This window comes from Eptatretus burgeri, chromosome 6 (assembly GCF_056783735.1).
Source record: "Eptatretus burgeri isolate ZD-2024b chromosome 6, Ebu_testis_v1, whole genome shotgun sequence".
Classification (NCBI taxonomy): domain Eukaryota; kingdom Metazoa; phylum Chordata; class Myxini; order Myxiniformes; family Myxinidae; genus Eptatretus; species Eptatretus burgeri.
In genome coordinates this window covers 87,473,292-87,490,115 of record NC_140966.1, presented here as the reverse complement: position 1 = coordinate 87,490,115, position 16,824 = coordinate 87,473,292, and the positions used below count along the sequence as shown (strand labels likewise).

The window sequence follows — 16,824 nt, the reverse complement described above, 5'->3', positions numbered from 1 at the left end:
TATCTTAATCAAATAAAAATGGCTCACAGACTTTTGATGAATTATTGGGCAAGTGAAGACAGAGGTGTTTAACAAGGTGTGAGCAGAAAAAGCCATTTTGCCAAGGGTTTGGGCTTTTTCCTTATTCCAGGCAAGAGATCTTTGTCTTGATACTGTGTTAAGTTCAGTTTTTGCAAGTGGTGTTTTCGAGCAATTTTTGTCTCCCTGCATGTGCTTTTTTGTTGCCTTCTCATGAAGCAGCCCAGCCTAAATGGACAGAGTTGTCTTTCTCTGCATCTCCATTTCCTCTTACAGTAAATATTATTAAACCACGTGCATAGTACTGACACCAACAGAGCTATTTTGGTGCACCCATTTTAAGATTTCTTTTATAGTATTGTAACATCCAATAATAATTGGATATTGGATTTTCAACTGGATATAAAACAATTTGTCATTAAATTGCACCTAAAATGAGAGGATATATACAAAAAAAAAAAAAACTTACATGAGCATCCTGCATTCATTCAAAATGTTGGTCTGAGCTCAGAATGCATTAGAAATGATTGTTGGCTCACTGGTACATGAGCAAATGAGAGAAAAAAAAAAGTCATGAGCATTGTATAAGAGAAAATAATTTTGTACGAGCTGAATATTTCACCCAAGCGCCACCCATTAACCTCATCCTGATGAAGGCCTTGTGAAGACGGCCTTCCCATGGTAGCAGCTCGGCTAACAAGCGTTCCAGTGTTTCTTGCAGCTCCCTCACTCTCTTCCTTTTCAGACTCACTTTAACCTAAGGAAAAAGTGTTTATTTGCAAACACAGCTGGCTGGCTCTGGTTCAAACAATTTACTCAGTCCTCAGTTGTTGGTTAAAAAGCTGTTCAAAAAAGGACATTAACGAGAAGTCAAAAGAGAGTAAGGAGTGTGACTGAGGGTTTACAGATGCAAGGGAACACTCGACTTACCGATCTCTTCCTGCCGGGATTTTTCAGCTGCTGATGTTGTTGCTTAACATCTGCAATGAGCTCCCTGAGCTCCTGTAAGTTGCTGCACACCAACTGGAAGAGTGAGATGAAAACCAAAAAAAAAAAACATGGGAAATGTATGGTGCGCTGACAGGGATAAAGTAAAGAAGAAAGGAAATTTTACAGGTTTAAATAAATGGTGGATAATGGGGGTAATGATTGTCGCTTACCTCAAACCGTGGTTCATTTGCTACTCTGACTCCCTTCCTTCCTGGAATACGTGTGTTCAAGTCTGTACAAAGTGAAAAATCAAGTGCAATCTTCTTTAAAACCAACCATACAATGAAGTGATTTTCCTTGCGATTTTAGCTGCACGATATAAACCTCACGTCAACATAGTTGCATGATATCCACCGACAAAGTAAACATAAAATGATGTGAATCATCGGCCTTTTCCAGATCAATTTCAGATGTAGACATCATTTCCTGTACAGTATATTAAAATAACAGTGAATTTGCTCATTGTCGGTTGAGAAGTGAACAACACTAAAAAATAAATTCTGTCTCGTCTTGACTTGAAAAGGCATTGAATGTACAAGGGAAACACCTTGTAGATATTGTGAAAAACCTGGAAGCGATGACAATGACTTTTTGCAAAACTGCAGGCAATTCACTCAGGGAGTACAACATGTGCTAACACAATCAGCACCAATTATGAGGTGATTTTTGAGCAGACGAAGATATATGTGAGTGCATCCCATGCAACACACACTCTTGAGTGTGAGGTTAACCCAAGGCAACCCACGTGCGAAACTCCAGCGAGTTGGAGGCAAATTGTCCGAGACTTTACACAATTTAACCGCCTCAGTGCATAGGCAGGTGAAGAGGTCAATATTATAAATCGATGCCGGTTGTTATTATTCATCCAGTAAAATTAAAGGGGTAAAAGTTTATAACTGAAAAGAGCTGGACTTACAAGTCGGTAAAGCTGACGTTTCGGCGAGAATCCACTCGCCTTGGTCATGGCAGATGTGAAAGTGAAAAAGAAGATTGAGCATCACCACGTGACCTTGGCCGTTGGTAAGGTGAGTTGGTCTGCAGACCAATCCGGGAATCACGTGATTGCAGAAGGTATGGAAGAGATGTTAGAGCTTTGCACTACATACGTGACAGATGAAATTGCAAACCACCCTTTTTGTTGAGAGATGGTGATTCAACTCTTTCGCAAATGGATTCCTTTACACCTTGAGCAAACCACGTTTTTTCTCTGTCTAGGATGACCCGGATTGGTCTACAGACCAATTCAACTTACCAACGGCCGAGGTCAGGTGGTGATTCTCAAGCTTCTTCTTCACTTTAACATCTGCCATGACCAAGGCAAGTGGATATGACCTTGACCTTCAATATTTAAGGATAGAGTGTAAATTATGAAAACGTGTCCCCATGTACAATGCATCTGTAAGACTCAACATCATGGAATAAGACGAAATTTATTCAAGCTATGATAAAAAAGGTGTTTTTTGTTAATCAAGTCAAAATTGAATCAGAAAAAAGTATGTCAAGGACACGAATCAAATATGAAGTACACAACTTCAATGCAGGTCCACTATTATGATGCCAGAACATATTGGAAGGCCAAGCAGTCTTTGAGATTCTGCATTGGCAAAATTGAGTGATGACAACAAAAAAAAAACGTTTTTTTTTTTTCAGACCACCATTTGACCTTAACCTTTTACCTGGAGGGGTATGATGGAAATGAAGCGTAAATGTAAATGAAGCCTTGCTCTAGCCTAACAAGGGCAATTTCGTTCCAATCAGACAAACCTTCGTCGAGTTACGGTAAAAAATTTTAATGACTATTATTAGATCATGACCTGAAATTAGGTCAAGGTCAAAAAAAAATTCAACCCTGTATACTTTTTACCTGCGACATGTCGCAGGTCTATAAGATCTCCACATTGCTGCTGTTGTGGTTCTTGTTGGGGTCGATTTTTCAAATGTGCACCCACAGCTGCCAGACCACACCCACAATGATCACTTGACTCCACCCACCATGGCACCCAAACAAAATTATATGGCCACCATCTTGGTTTTCTGGTGGGACTAACATGCTAGGCCTGCAGGCTTCTGCTGATAATTATACACTGTCCAGGTTTGTTGGATCAGATTTCCATTGTCTTTGTTTGGAGTGAGTGTTACGATGAGGGACCTCGAAAAATCTAATGATATGTCAAATAAAAAATATTAGTAAGGCTTAATCAAGCCTGTATGCGACTCCCGAAAAAAAATAGCACGATGTAATTTTTGAACGGCCCCACATTGCGATTAAACATACGTGACCATGTGACAAATCAGCTCGTCCTGATATAACCGTGGCAGAGGCTGACGTGGATGAGAGGTGTCGAGTTAATATATTAATCGTGCATTAAATGTTTCCCAATCGTGATGTTCATCTTTGAAGAGTGCTTTAAATGCGAGTTTCCCAATTGGCCTGTTACCTTATTTTTAAAGCCAATTCACTCGCATTTAATGGTGACTGGTGAGGTCCCATATATGCTGAATGACCACGTACAGGTTTTTATGAACAAAATGTTTATTACAACAGAGAGCAGAAGAGAGTGCCACACACACACACACACACACACACACACACACACACACACACACACACACACACACACACACACACACACACACACACACACACACACACACACACACACACACACACACACACACACACACACACACACACTTAAAGTAAATCCTCTGTTCAGAATCATCATGAATCATATTTATTCATTCATTTGAGAACATGAGACAGACACAGCTCTACCTAATTTTATTCATTCAGATGGGAACACGGGACAGACACAGCTCTATCTAATCTTATTCATTCACATGGGAACACGAGACAGACACGGCACAAGGTTAATGAGACAGATTAGATAATGTAAGCTGAGCCGTTCAACAGCAAGGATGAGGGAGTTGAGTGGACAGAGGTGGTGAAAATATATATATATATATATATACATATAAACATATATATATATATATATATATATATATATATATATATTTTTTTTTTTTTTTTTTTTTTTTTTTTTAATGTGTTGCAGGTTGTGACCACAGTGCGGTCATTCATGTTATTCCCATTATTAATGCAAAATTTAATTCCAAAAGACTCAGCCAGCTCCGAGATACAACTCAGACATTGGCAGTAAAGGATGAAAAAAGGGAAGAGAAAAAACCCAGAAATGGTGGTTTAATACTCCGAGGGGTCGACGAAACTCTGAGGTACCATTAAAATTGGGGGCACTAATTGTAGAAACAAACCTTAAAACAGGTATAAGCCTCCTCCTATCCTACATGGGGAAGCTTAAAAAATACCAAGTAGGAGATTGATGTTTCCCTCACAGAGGAACGCACAACAGAGAAAATTACAAGGCTCTCTCAAGAAATTGTCCATTTCTCATAGCAGAAGTGTATTTTTTCTATTGGGGTTACTACCTTCTAAAATTATTTTGGAAAAGATTCAAAACAACACCTGAGAGTACCATCTGCAATTCCTTAGTAATTGGTTGCTACACTCATAGCACTGCCCATTACTCTTCTTGCTTCAGCTTTATTAAGAACCGCTTAAGAATGGCTCAATATTTTACCCTTATAGGCTGCATAATCGCCTTTAATAAAAGAGATATTGGGAAATAAGAAATAAGGAGTCGCAATTTGACGTTAAAGGAAACTATAAGCGAACTGAACAGAGCCGAAAGGTGAACATTATTGACGTGTAACAAGCAGAAATCAAAGCTAAACGCACAGTTTCTGGAAAGCAATTTCAGATGCCTTGGATTTGCATCCATCGTGCGAATCCTCGATCTCTAGCTCCGAGGATAAATCCCAAATGGGGTTCAAGGATATTCGAAATGAAGAGTGGAAATGTTTACCGACTCCAGCCTTACTTCATCAGACATATGTAGACCGGACCAGCTGTCTTTGCTTCCCTGATCTAACTCAATCCTGATTCTTTATCAATACACTGTTGATTCACGAGTCTGTTAAAGTAACTCGTGGGCACTCTCGCCCTCTTGGTGGGAGTACCCTTCTCGGCCAACCTACAGTGAGCAATGTACCGCGGCACATTCTTGGAAATGCACTTTATCATTTTTGTCATTTTCGAAACAAATTTTATGGATCACAACATATAATCCATTTTATAATTTTTAGAAGGTTCCATTATATTATGAAGAAGATAGATATTTTCAACACTCCAAAAACTACAGCAATGAAACATCTGAGTAAACTTTGACACCACAACATGCATAAACACTTTTGCTATGACGAACAGGAACAGAAACAACATAATTATCAGAAACAACTAATCATGGATGAAAAAGTGAAGAAAAATTATTGCATATAAAATAATATTGAGAGAAAACCAATTAATTTATGGTGATAACTTTTGAAATGATCAGTCAATGGACAATTATCCATGACGAAACAAAGGAGAGCCTTCCACATAGCGACCTTCCATCCCTATCAGGTTATACATCACCATTAATGCCAAATTCAGGAGGATGGAGTATGGGGTCTGCTGGTCATTCTCATTATAATAAGCATGTGGAATCTTAGCTTCTGGAAACCATGCTAAGTCCAAAATAATGAATACATTTCTATTGACTAGAAGGGCACTCAGTCGAGCACATACCTCTGCCACACAATGCCTTATTCAGCAGAACATATCGGGGCCAAATTTTTTTTGATATATCATGCTATATATCATTTTTGGCTCCATGTCTCCATGGTGAAGAATCAATTTCAAAATAAAAAAAATTCTCGGATGCAGATCTGGATTCGGATCGATTTTCAACAAAATCGAACCAATTCATCCTTGTCACACACCCAACGTGTCCACAAAGTTTCATCCGAATCTGTCCACAACTTCTAAGATATCGTACTCTATATCGTTTTTGCCATCTCTCAATGGTGAAGAATCACATGAAAAATTCCAGTAGCCGGATCCACTTCCGTATATTCACCAGAAATCAAATGAGGTCATCCTTGTCAGAAACCCAACCTGTCCACCAAATTTCATCCGAATCCGTCCACAACTTTTTGAGATATCTTGCAAACAAACAAACAAACAAACAAGAAAAAGACGTCGTGCAGAGCATGATGCTTCCAAAATCCACCCCCTCTCCAAAGGTTGCCATGGATACATCAAATTGTCCATTTCATTAATATTAAAATTGACAATCTTAATCAAAGCTCAGATCAATCAGATTAAAAATTATTATTTTTCAGATTGAAATTGATGATTTTAGAAGTTTGACCTTAAGTTGACCTTTGACTTTTTGACCTCAAAAATAGTTGCTTTCCCAATTCAGTGACAAACTATGCAATTCATGTTCAATTTTCAAGTTAATAGGATGTAAATTGACGATGTTTCATTAAAAAATTGATGATTTTAGAAGGTACACCTTGAGTTGACGTTTGACCTTTTGATCTCAAAAATAGTTGGTTTCCCAATTCAGTGCCGCAATATGCAAATCCTGTTCAAATTTCAAGTCAATTGGATGAAAAATGACGATTTTTGAAATTTGGCCTCAAGATAACCTTTGACCTCAAAATCAATATGCATCTTAGTTGTGAATACCTCTGCAACTTAGTGAAGTTTCATGAAGATTGGTTTTAAATTGTGACATATAGGCAATTGACAGATAAACAAACAGACAAACCGATTGACAGAATAACAAAATCGACTGACCAATATACTTGAAAAATCTTCGATTTTGCGAGTAACAGACAAACAGACAAACAGACAGACAGACAAACAAACAGACAGAAAGGGGTGAAAACATAACCTCCTTCCACCTTCGGAGGCGGAGGTAATAATGAAGTCACAAAAATCCCAGCTGCTTTGATAAAAGCCCACCTGAGAGGGGGAAGAAGAGTGTATAGGGGAAATCTGAGCTGCTACACCCAAAGTGCCCTATTGATAGTGCCAGTTCATATTTCATTGAACCTTCGATGGTTACTTATTGATAACCTGGATGGGTTATTGATAACCCTGGATGGTTACGAAAACACTGCCAACAATGTAGCAATGTTTGAAATTGTACACACCAGTGAAGAACCCATCATTATGGATGGGTTAAATTCCCCAGAATTGGTGGTTTAGTTGAGTTGTAATACCGCCTCCCACTGGGAGCGACGAGCTCTATGTCGTACATATTTACAGACAGAGAAATGGCGTCATCCCACCACCATGAACCACCAAGACTGATTCTTTTAACCACCTAAAGCTTTTCTGTGCACACCTCGAGTACGACCACCAGTTTTCAACTCATTCCGTCCAACATTTGAGGACTGCATAGAAGTCAAACAAACAAACAAACCCACCCACAAACAGACCCTTCTCAAACTAGAAAGGCACTGTTAGAGTGCATAGTCTCACCTTGCATGTTAATTCTGAACAAAAATAACAACATTAACTGAACACACAACAATGATGGCCCACTGCTATTCTCCCCCGAAAAAATAAACATAGGACCACGAGACCTGGAGCTGGAGCATATCTGGGCCCTCGCCTAATGTAACTCAAATTTGGTAGCATTCTGACTGGTGGGTCTATAGAAAAAGATTTTTGAAAGAATTTGCACGAGCACCATTTTAACACACTTCTGGTCATGTGATCGGTATTCGACAAAAATGGATATACTGTGTTCTTCCATTTTTGTGCAGTATTACGGCCCGTATACCAGTATCATCCATGCACCCGATGATGTCACATAGTTTATTGGCATGAAAGAAAGAGAAAAATGAAAAAATGAAAAAATCTCATCATGCGCTGGAGGACAGGGGGAAAGCCTAGAACGCAGCTTGGTTCATGGGGAGTGGCTGGACACGGGAACCCAGCAGAAACGGAGTTTCTTGCAACTGGCATATCTGGAACTCCGGGGAGGAGTTGCCTGCTTGTTCTGGATGCGTCAGAAACACAGCTGCACATCCCATCTCTATTCCACTGCCTATTTCCCCCATCCTCCCCCCTCCCCCATTATAATTGGACTGGCACAGCCTCGTTGGGCTGTGGAGGTGAGGGGGGGGGGGGAAGTTGACCCTACTTTTTTTTTCTCATTACATTTGTTTTCTTCTCAAGCTCTTCTTGTTTTCCTCTCCTCAGATTGAATGATGGCCATGTGTCCTTTGTGTAAATTAGATTGTATAAGAAGATGTGTGATTGTTAAATCTGCTCTTTTGTGCCTTTTGCTTCCTTGCCTGGAGATACGCACTTTTAAATGATTGCTTTCTTGTGTGTGTGTAAATAAATAATTGTTGGTTGTAGTTTAAAATCTGTCTCGGTTGTCCATTCCATCATTGGTCCAACACAGTGTACAAGTATAGTTCGACGGGAAGTTGTACCCCACCTGATTTGCTCTGTTTTCCGGTGCTGCACCAATCTGTCCGCTCGGCAGAAGATCACTGGGTGCGGTGCCGAGGGCATGGCCTTGGGTTAGGTTGCCATGCCAATAGAAAGGTATCGCAGAAACATTGAAGTGTAACCCTGCTAGGCCAGTAGTCCAAGTCAAGCGGCTACAGTTGTGTAAGAGTGACAGTCCGTTGGACCACAGAGTTATCCGTGGTCAACAGCCTCAGGACCGGGTGTTCGGGAGAAACTCGATTGCTTCCCCTCGTCGCGAACCTCGAACCCCGAGCCCATAACAACACACACACACACACACACACACACACACACACACACACACACACACACACACACACACACACACACACACACACACACACACACACACACATAGCCAATTTTGCTTTTACTGTATAAGTGTGCAAAGCTTACACATTCCTCCAACTTATAATAAATAAGCCACAAAATTATTATAACAAGAGTTATAACTAGACAAAGGTGCATTCTTCAATGTTTCCCAACCACAATATCAGGAGATAGCCTTCAAGATCATGGGTTTGAATATTGTTGTTTTGACCAATCGTGGGTAACTGCTGTGGACTGATTTAGTTATCATGGGGCTTAATTTTGACAAATCGCGGTTTTGTGCTGAATTGTAATGGCCATATTTCACTACAAGCCTGATGTTGTTTCTCGCACACTGTTAATAATGGCGCCAAAGCGTAAAATGATGGATAAAAGTGATTTTTAAATTTTAGTTATTCACAGGTTTATGGAGCTGAAAAACGCTTGATAAAATAAACACAATAGCAGATTAGAAAGGGAAGCGATTTAAGAGATTAATAGGGGAGGAATGGTGGGGACTTTAGAAACATTACAGAAGGGAGGGGCCATGTTTAATCTGCTTTTGAATGTTTCATCTGCTTCAATGTAGCAGGAGATGACATCGTAAAGCCGATGTATACTTATTTCACATATTTATTTCAATTGTGATGTCTGTTTTTGGCTGCCACCCACCTTCCTCTATATTTTCTCGAAGCCCAGGAACCTAAGCACATTTTCCCAGAGGCCCTTGGTTTTAACTATTGTGGCTTTGAATATCATGGCATGTCCCAGGAACGTAACCCCCACGATATTTAAGGGGTTACTGTATATGCATGAACTACCACAGATCTATTCTTGATTGTTATTAAGAATAGAAGCACCCGTTACTATGGAGGGTGATGTTATTATTGGGATAATGGCCAGGGGAGTTATGTTATTATCCTTATTCAAACATGCAATTCAAAATACACCTCCAAAATACCTCTCGCTGCAGAATTCAAAAAACCTCATTGCACTAGAAAACATAGGGGCAAGAATACTGTCCTGTAAAAGGTGGGGATTTGTAATGCCCTATCCCACAAGGAGCAGCGCTACACCATTCCATCCATCCATTGGGACCATACCCTGTACAGAGCGTTGGTGTTGCTGGAGCAGTCTCCTCGGCTATTGGGCACAATCCTGGACGGGTTGCCACACCGATATACGATACTTGAATGGCTCAATCATCCCAGCAGGCTGGTACTCATTATGCCGACCTCAGAAATATGACAGGCTGAGTCAACCCCAGCTGGTATTAATTCAATGGCTGAGCGGAATTTGAACTCAGGGCCCGAGGATCCCAAGCCCACCACCCTAACCATTAAGCCAACGCCAGGTATAGCGCTCCACGATACACATTCCCATAGATAACTTGCATCCTACCCCTTCCCCCCTCCAAAGGTAAAAACACCCCTATGCACTAATTGGGGTCATGTTGATCCTATGTAGCAAGTCTGGGTGTAATTGGCCCAGATCTGTAGGAGTAGTAGTCACACACACACACACACACACACACACACACACACACACACACACACACACACACACACACACACATACACACACACACACACACACACACACACAATAGTAAGGATTATGGTAAGGATTCTGTGTTCTAGTTGTCTATAAATCCAAAAACTGTGAAAACTTACTGTAGAGAAATGTAGTGTAGACAAAAGATTATAAAATTTCATATTTTTATTTTTTTGTCGTGTGAATATAATTTACAGACAAAAGGTTCAAACCTGTTTCCTTGTCCTTCCTTTATTGTAATGGCTCCCAAATTATTTTAGGCATTATAGCAAGCGACAAACAGCAAGGCACACAATAAGAGAAATATATTTTCTGAGTTTAGTTATTACCCTCGCCGAAGAAGAGGGTATTTCATTTGGGTTGCGTTTGCTACTTGCAAAATCGAAGATTTTTCAAGTATATTGGTCAGTCGATTCTGTTATTCTGTCTGTATGTTTGTTTGTCTGTGTGTTTATTGCCGACAGGTCACAATTCTAAACTGATCGTCATGAAACTTTACCAAGTTGTAGAGGTAGTCTCAACTGAGAAGCCTATTTGTTTTTTTTAGGTTAAAGGTCAAAGATAATCTTGAGGTCAAATTTCTAAAATCGTCACTTTTCATCCGATTGACTTGAAAATTAAACAGCAATTGCATAATACATGACTGAATTGGGAAACCAACTAATTTTGAGATAAAAAGGTCAAAGATCAACTCAAGGTCATACTTCTAAAATCATCCATTTCAATCTGAAAAATATTCAGTTTTCATCCGATTGACCCGAGCTTTGATTAAGATTGTCAATTAATGAAATGGACAATTTGATGTATCCATGGCAACCTTTGGAGAGGGAGGTGGATATTGCAAGTATCGTGCTCTGCACGTCTTTTTTCTTGTTTGTCTGTCTGTTTTGTTTGTTTGTCAGCACAGAACTTTTGTGTTTTTATCCGCAACCTCATATCAGATTGAGGCGAAAGTTTCACCATAGGTGCGACTACTCATGTAGAATGTATTAATGATAACTATCATGTCATAAGTCATGTGGTATGGCAGCCATGTTGAAAAAATGAAAAAAAACTTTGGACCTCTGTAACTCTGAAACCGAAAAAAGGAAAAAATTGAAACTGCATATGGCAAGTACTCGTCATGTGGAATGAATGTGATTTTTTATGACATCATAAGTGCCTTTGTTATGATGTCATAATTGCATGTTGAACACTACATGTGATCAGTGTAGGTACAAAATGGTCCAAAGAAAAAAACATTGATGATGTCATCATTCACGTGATTCGGCAGCCATATTGTTTACAAAAATTTTTTTTAACCTTCAAAAATCTTCTCTGAAGTGGCTGAACAGATCGAGGTGAAACTTTACACATATGGCCACCTATCCATGAGGAACAAAAGGTTCACACATATGATGTCATACAGAATTGTGCCCAATAGCCAAGGAGACTGCTTGGGCAGCACCAACGCTCTGCACAGAGTGTGGTCCCAATGGATGGATAGATGGATCACACAGTTTGGCAGCCATATTGGATTTACCATAAAACCTACAAAACAAGTTCGAATTGCGAATATACCCCGTGGGAGTTCATTCATACAACTCTCAGGTGAGCGATAGCACGGACGACAGATAGCTTTGAAGTTCATTCATACAACTCTCAGGTGAGCGATAGCATGGACGACAGATAGCTTTGAAATTTGGTAAGATTTTCATCGCATCAGAAAAAGAAACCAGAACACCTCCCAAGAGTGAAGCTTGTTTCATGTTATTATTTGCCACTTACTTTTGCGTTGGGCATCGCCCAGTGCATTAAAAAAAGATTTTTGATAACAATTTTAAGAAAATGGCCCGAAAGGGCCATTTGTTGGCCCAAAGGGCCGGAATCGCACTTTGGGCCCAGTTAATGCCAAGGAAATGGGCTCCAGAATATACCTGTTAAGTTTGGTTCGGTTCCGTCCACTAATAACCGAGAAATAACAATTTTAAGAAAATGGGACGAAAGGGCCGTTTCTCGGCCCAAAGGGCCAGAATCGCACTTTGGGCAAGTTAATGCCTGGGGAATGGTCTCTAGAATATACCCATCAAGTTTGGTTCGGTTCCGTTTACGAACAACCGAGAAATAGCAATTTTTTTTTTTAAATGGGCCGAGAGGGCCGTTTGTTGGCCCAAAGGGCCATAATCTCACTTTGGGCTCAGTTAATGCCTGCAGAGTGAGCCCACGAATATACCTGTCAAATTTGGTCCAGTTTCTTTCACGAATAACTGAGAAATAGCAATTTAAAGAAAATGGACCGAAAGGGCCGTTTCTCGACCCAAAGGGCCAGAATCGCACTTTGGGCTCAGTTAATACCTGGGGAATGGTCTCCAGAATATACCTGTCAAGTTTAGTTCGGTTCCGTTCACTAATAACAGAGAAATAACAATTTTAAGAAAATTGGCAGAAAGGGCCGTTCCTTGGCCCGAAGGGCCGCAGTCGCACTTTGGATTTAGTTAATGCCTGCGTATATGTGTCTTGTACATGCCTGTCAATTTTCATCGAATTCTGTTCACGAATAATGGAGAAATAGACGTTCAAATGAACTGTACACAAGAAAAGAGAGAATGCGAGCGGCACTGAGACCCCGTGGGGTGGAAGACCCCACATAAAAATATTCTCCTCCAGAACGGCTGGACAGATCGAAGGGAAACTTCACACAAATGTTCACCAAGCCATGGGTTTACAAGTTTGTTGAGAAATAATTGATACATTAAATGGTTTGGCAGCCATATTGGATTGAAGAAAAATATTAACTGTTTTATCTGGAACCGCTTCATCAATCGATGTATAACTTCACAATTACGATGTAGTAGTGGCGGGGAATACATTTTAAATTTCAACTTGATCGGATGCATGGTCTGGCAGCAGAATTATTTGATTTTTTGGATTTGAGGTGTTTTTTTTTTGTTTTTTTTGAATAAGGCTCACTTGGTTGTGCCTGGATGGATTTTAGGGTAGAGGAGTCACAGCTGGAATGTGAATCCTATCCAGGTACCTCCTGATGAATTAATGTTTGCTTTTTGCTTGTTGGGGTTCCTTCTCATTATTCCAATGCAGAACTGGACCGATTTGGTCTTCCATTTGATTTGAATTTGATATATTTTAATACCATTCTAAATGCAATTGAAGATTAATAAAAAAAATCTTCAACAAAATTTAATCCATTCTTTCTCATCACACACCCAACATGTTCAGCAAGTTTCGTCCAAATCCGTCCACAACTTTTTGAAATATCATGCCATATATCTTGGTCCTAATCATTCAATGGTGAGTGAAGAAACACTTAAAAAATTCTAATAACCGGATCTGTTTCCAGATCTTCACCAAAATCTAATCACTTCTTCCTTGTCACACACCCAACATGTCCACAAAATTTCATCTGAATCCATCCACAACTTTTTGAGATATCCTGCACACAGACAAACAAACAGACAAATAAACAGACAGAAAGGGTGAAAGCATAACCTCCTTCACCTTTGGTGGTGGAGATAAAAATGTCATGGGTCAGGGTCAGGTGTCCAATCAAAGCGGGACATCTTGGTACCCAGTCATCACTGTCAGCAGTTATAAAGTGACAGTTCTAATTGTCTCTTATTAATTACGTAACACACCATTCCACAAACGCCACACAAAAGTCCTGGTGAGGGTCTGCAATCTCTGATTTCTCTTTTTCCTGCTTATAATATTCTTATCTTGCTCTCTTTGTATTGTTTGAAGTTGGCAGGTGCATCCTGGGTTTTGAAATGCTTTCACTGGCACAAAAAGAGAGCAATTTATTTTGTGCAGAAACACACAAAGCTGCATTGAAGCACATGAATTGTTCAACAATTAGTCTCTCATATGTGCTCAGGCTGATTAAACATTTCACAAAATGTCAATTACAATGATGGTGATTAAACGATAACAAAGAACTGAGTTTTAATTTTAGAAAGTGAACAGTCCCTCCCCCTCTGACTATCCCATCATCCACCTCGACCAAGCATCCCCCTCTGCCACTCCCTTCCTCGAATCTCTCTCATGCCTCATACTACCTCATCTCTGATACCTCCTTCTCCTTCATTCTGTACATCCCTAGCATCAAATCAACTTCTCCAATCTCTCCATCCAGGTTAACCTCTGCATCTCCTCACATTATTTGTCTGACAAATATTTCTCACAAAGGATGTTCCAAACTCATCTATGCTCCTACACTTGAAATAGCTAGCCCTCATAGTGGCGGTAGCTTCTTGTCTATGTTTGTAACTTCTCCTCATGGCCCCTGGCTCTCCCTGCCCACTATTCACAACACACCACACACCACATGGAGTATTTCTGGCTTTGTGTCTCTCTCCATAACAACCTCATATTTATGTGTGTGGTTAGCCCTCCTCCCATTTGTGATGCCTCCATCGATGAAGGTCTTTCCTCCAACATTCATTCCCTGTCCTCTCAACTTATCTCTATCTTTATGAACTGTAGAAATTGCATTTGCCACCAAGAGTTGGCTGGGAATCAGTCCTCACTGTGGATTTGCAATACTGTGGGCTACAGTCCACAGTATTGCAGCAATGGCCTTTTGTGAATCATCTGGTGTTACTGAGAGTTTTTGTATTTTTTTGTACTCACATCTCTCCAGATGTCATTCATTCTCTATTACATCTGATCATGTCAATCTTCCCCTCAAGCATTCCTGCTCCTTTTGGCTTTTCTGACCATGTTCTTGTGTATCTAGTTATTTGGCAGTATTCAGAGCCAACAAGGTGTGAACATGTATGGCAATTCAGCAAATCAAATCAATCTGGCATGAAATATTTGATCTTCCTCACAAATTGGTGATTTCTCATCAGCTCCTGAAAGAAAATAATCTGGAGGAATTTCTTCAATAGAATGCTTTCACTCCTTTACCACTTCTACCTCCAAGTGTCCTTTCCACATTGATTCATGTGGTGAGGCTATCACCAAAAGGCAGCATATTTTCTCCACCTGGAAGGCAAGCCCAACTGATAGAAACAGTCACTCTGTATAGCCTGCAACCAGTATGTATAAATCCTCCAACAATCCAGAGCCAATCATCAAGCTCACCTGATCAAGCTTCTCAAGCCTCTCACTATCCTTCAAAGCCTGGTGGCATCTGGTGATGTCTGTCACCAGAACATATTCCCCTTATGTATTTACACTCCTAAAGGATGGAATCATGTTGGGCATGGCTCTTGAAAAAGTTGAATATCCTAATACTGTTTTCGAAAAAAGCCAAAATCTCCAATCTTTCCTTCCAATAACCACCCTTTTCCTCATCAACGATTGCTCACTGCAGCAGGTAGATCCTCAGATCCTCCCACAAAGGCTGGAAAGTTTGACACCTCCTTTGAAACTGCACCTGATGGCATTACTTAGTGTAATGTTCAGAAAATGTGCTTTGGCCCAATCCTCTCCTCTTTCCTCATTTTTTTTTCTCAGATGGTCACCGACTTTCATCTCGGAAAGTTGGCAGCATCATTCCTCTTCAAAAGAATGGTTGTAAGTATGTTCCACTCAATACACAGTCAGCCTACTCCCAACAGCAGCAAAGTGATGGCATCTATCATCGCTGCAGACTTCAGGCAACGATTTCATGGCCAACTTTCTCATTTTCAATCATCAGTTTGGCTTCCACCTTGACTAATCTTTCATGGATATGTTGCTCCTTCAAACTCAGGAATGGATTAATGCCATATATCTCAAAGAAAAGGTCAGGACCACCTATATGGATGATTTTCAAGCCTTCTCTACCATCTGGCACCCAGATTTACTTACCAAGCTGTCTACCAATAAATAATGAGGAGGTTCAACTGAAATGGTTACCATACTATCTCTGCAAATGGAAACAACGGGTTGCTCTCGATGGTATTGTCTCGTGATCTTTGTATTGTATGCCACAGGGCAGTATTGTTGAACCAACTCTATTCTTGGTCTCCATCAATGATATCTTCGCTTCCTTGGAAAATCCTCCACCATTTGGTGGTATGCAGAATAATACACTATAATCCTGGTAACAAATGCAGAACAATGGACCATCATTCTGAGAGGCTAGCTGCCATGACCTCCATGTTTGCAGATCTGGAATAAATACGTCATTGGTCAGTGACCTGGAACATGCCTTTCAGTGCAAGAGAGTCCCAAACTTTCATGTTGTCCCTTTATAAAGATTTACTTCTCTTGCCATCCTCTGGAAGAGATGTAGTCCATGGATCTCATCACTCTCACTACATGCCATAAACAGTCTTCTGAAGACTATGTTGACAAATTAGCTTTCAAGGCTGGCCGACACCTTATATTCTCTCCAGAGCTAAGTCCGTTTGAAGTACCATGGAGTACGACTCCCCACTCTTGGAGGGTGGAGTTGATTTTGACCTTGCTCCCCAAGAGGTGGTCAAGTACAAGGCTTTTAGTATTATTGGCATCTCCCAACAGGATGCTGAGTCCCAGGTTCTACATTTTGCACACTGCAAGCTGGTTAGTAAACTCCGTTTTCTCTCGCCTCATTTCTGGCCGACTCTACCCACCCTCCCTTC

At 40.3% G+C, this 16,824-nt stretch overlaps 1 protein-coding gene across 6 annotated transcripts in view; it reads right to left on the bottom strand.

The window, feature by feature from the left end:
- Nucleotides 1–16,824, bottom strand: part of LOC147025270 (putative bromodomain-containing protein 10) — a 262,359-nt gene that overhangs the window by 167,007 nt on the left and 78,528 nt on the right. For all 6 annotated transcript variants that reach the window (XR_015059415.1, XR_015059414.1, XM_085886086.1 and 3 more), the window contains 3 exons: nucleotides 1,179–1,240; nucleotides 949–1,041; nucleotides 660–775 (listed from right to left, as the gene is read on the bottom strand). Coding sequence is in view for 4 of the 6 variants with exons in the window: in XM_085886086.1 (XP_085742212.1) it covers nucleotides 660–775; nucleotides 949–1,041; nucleotides 1,179–1,240 (271 nt within the window). In the remaining 2 variants the exon portion in view is untranslated. The remainder of the gene's footprint in view (nucleotides 1–659; nucleotides 776–948; nucleotides 1,042–1,178; nucleotides 1,241–16,824) is intronic.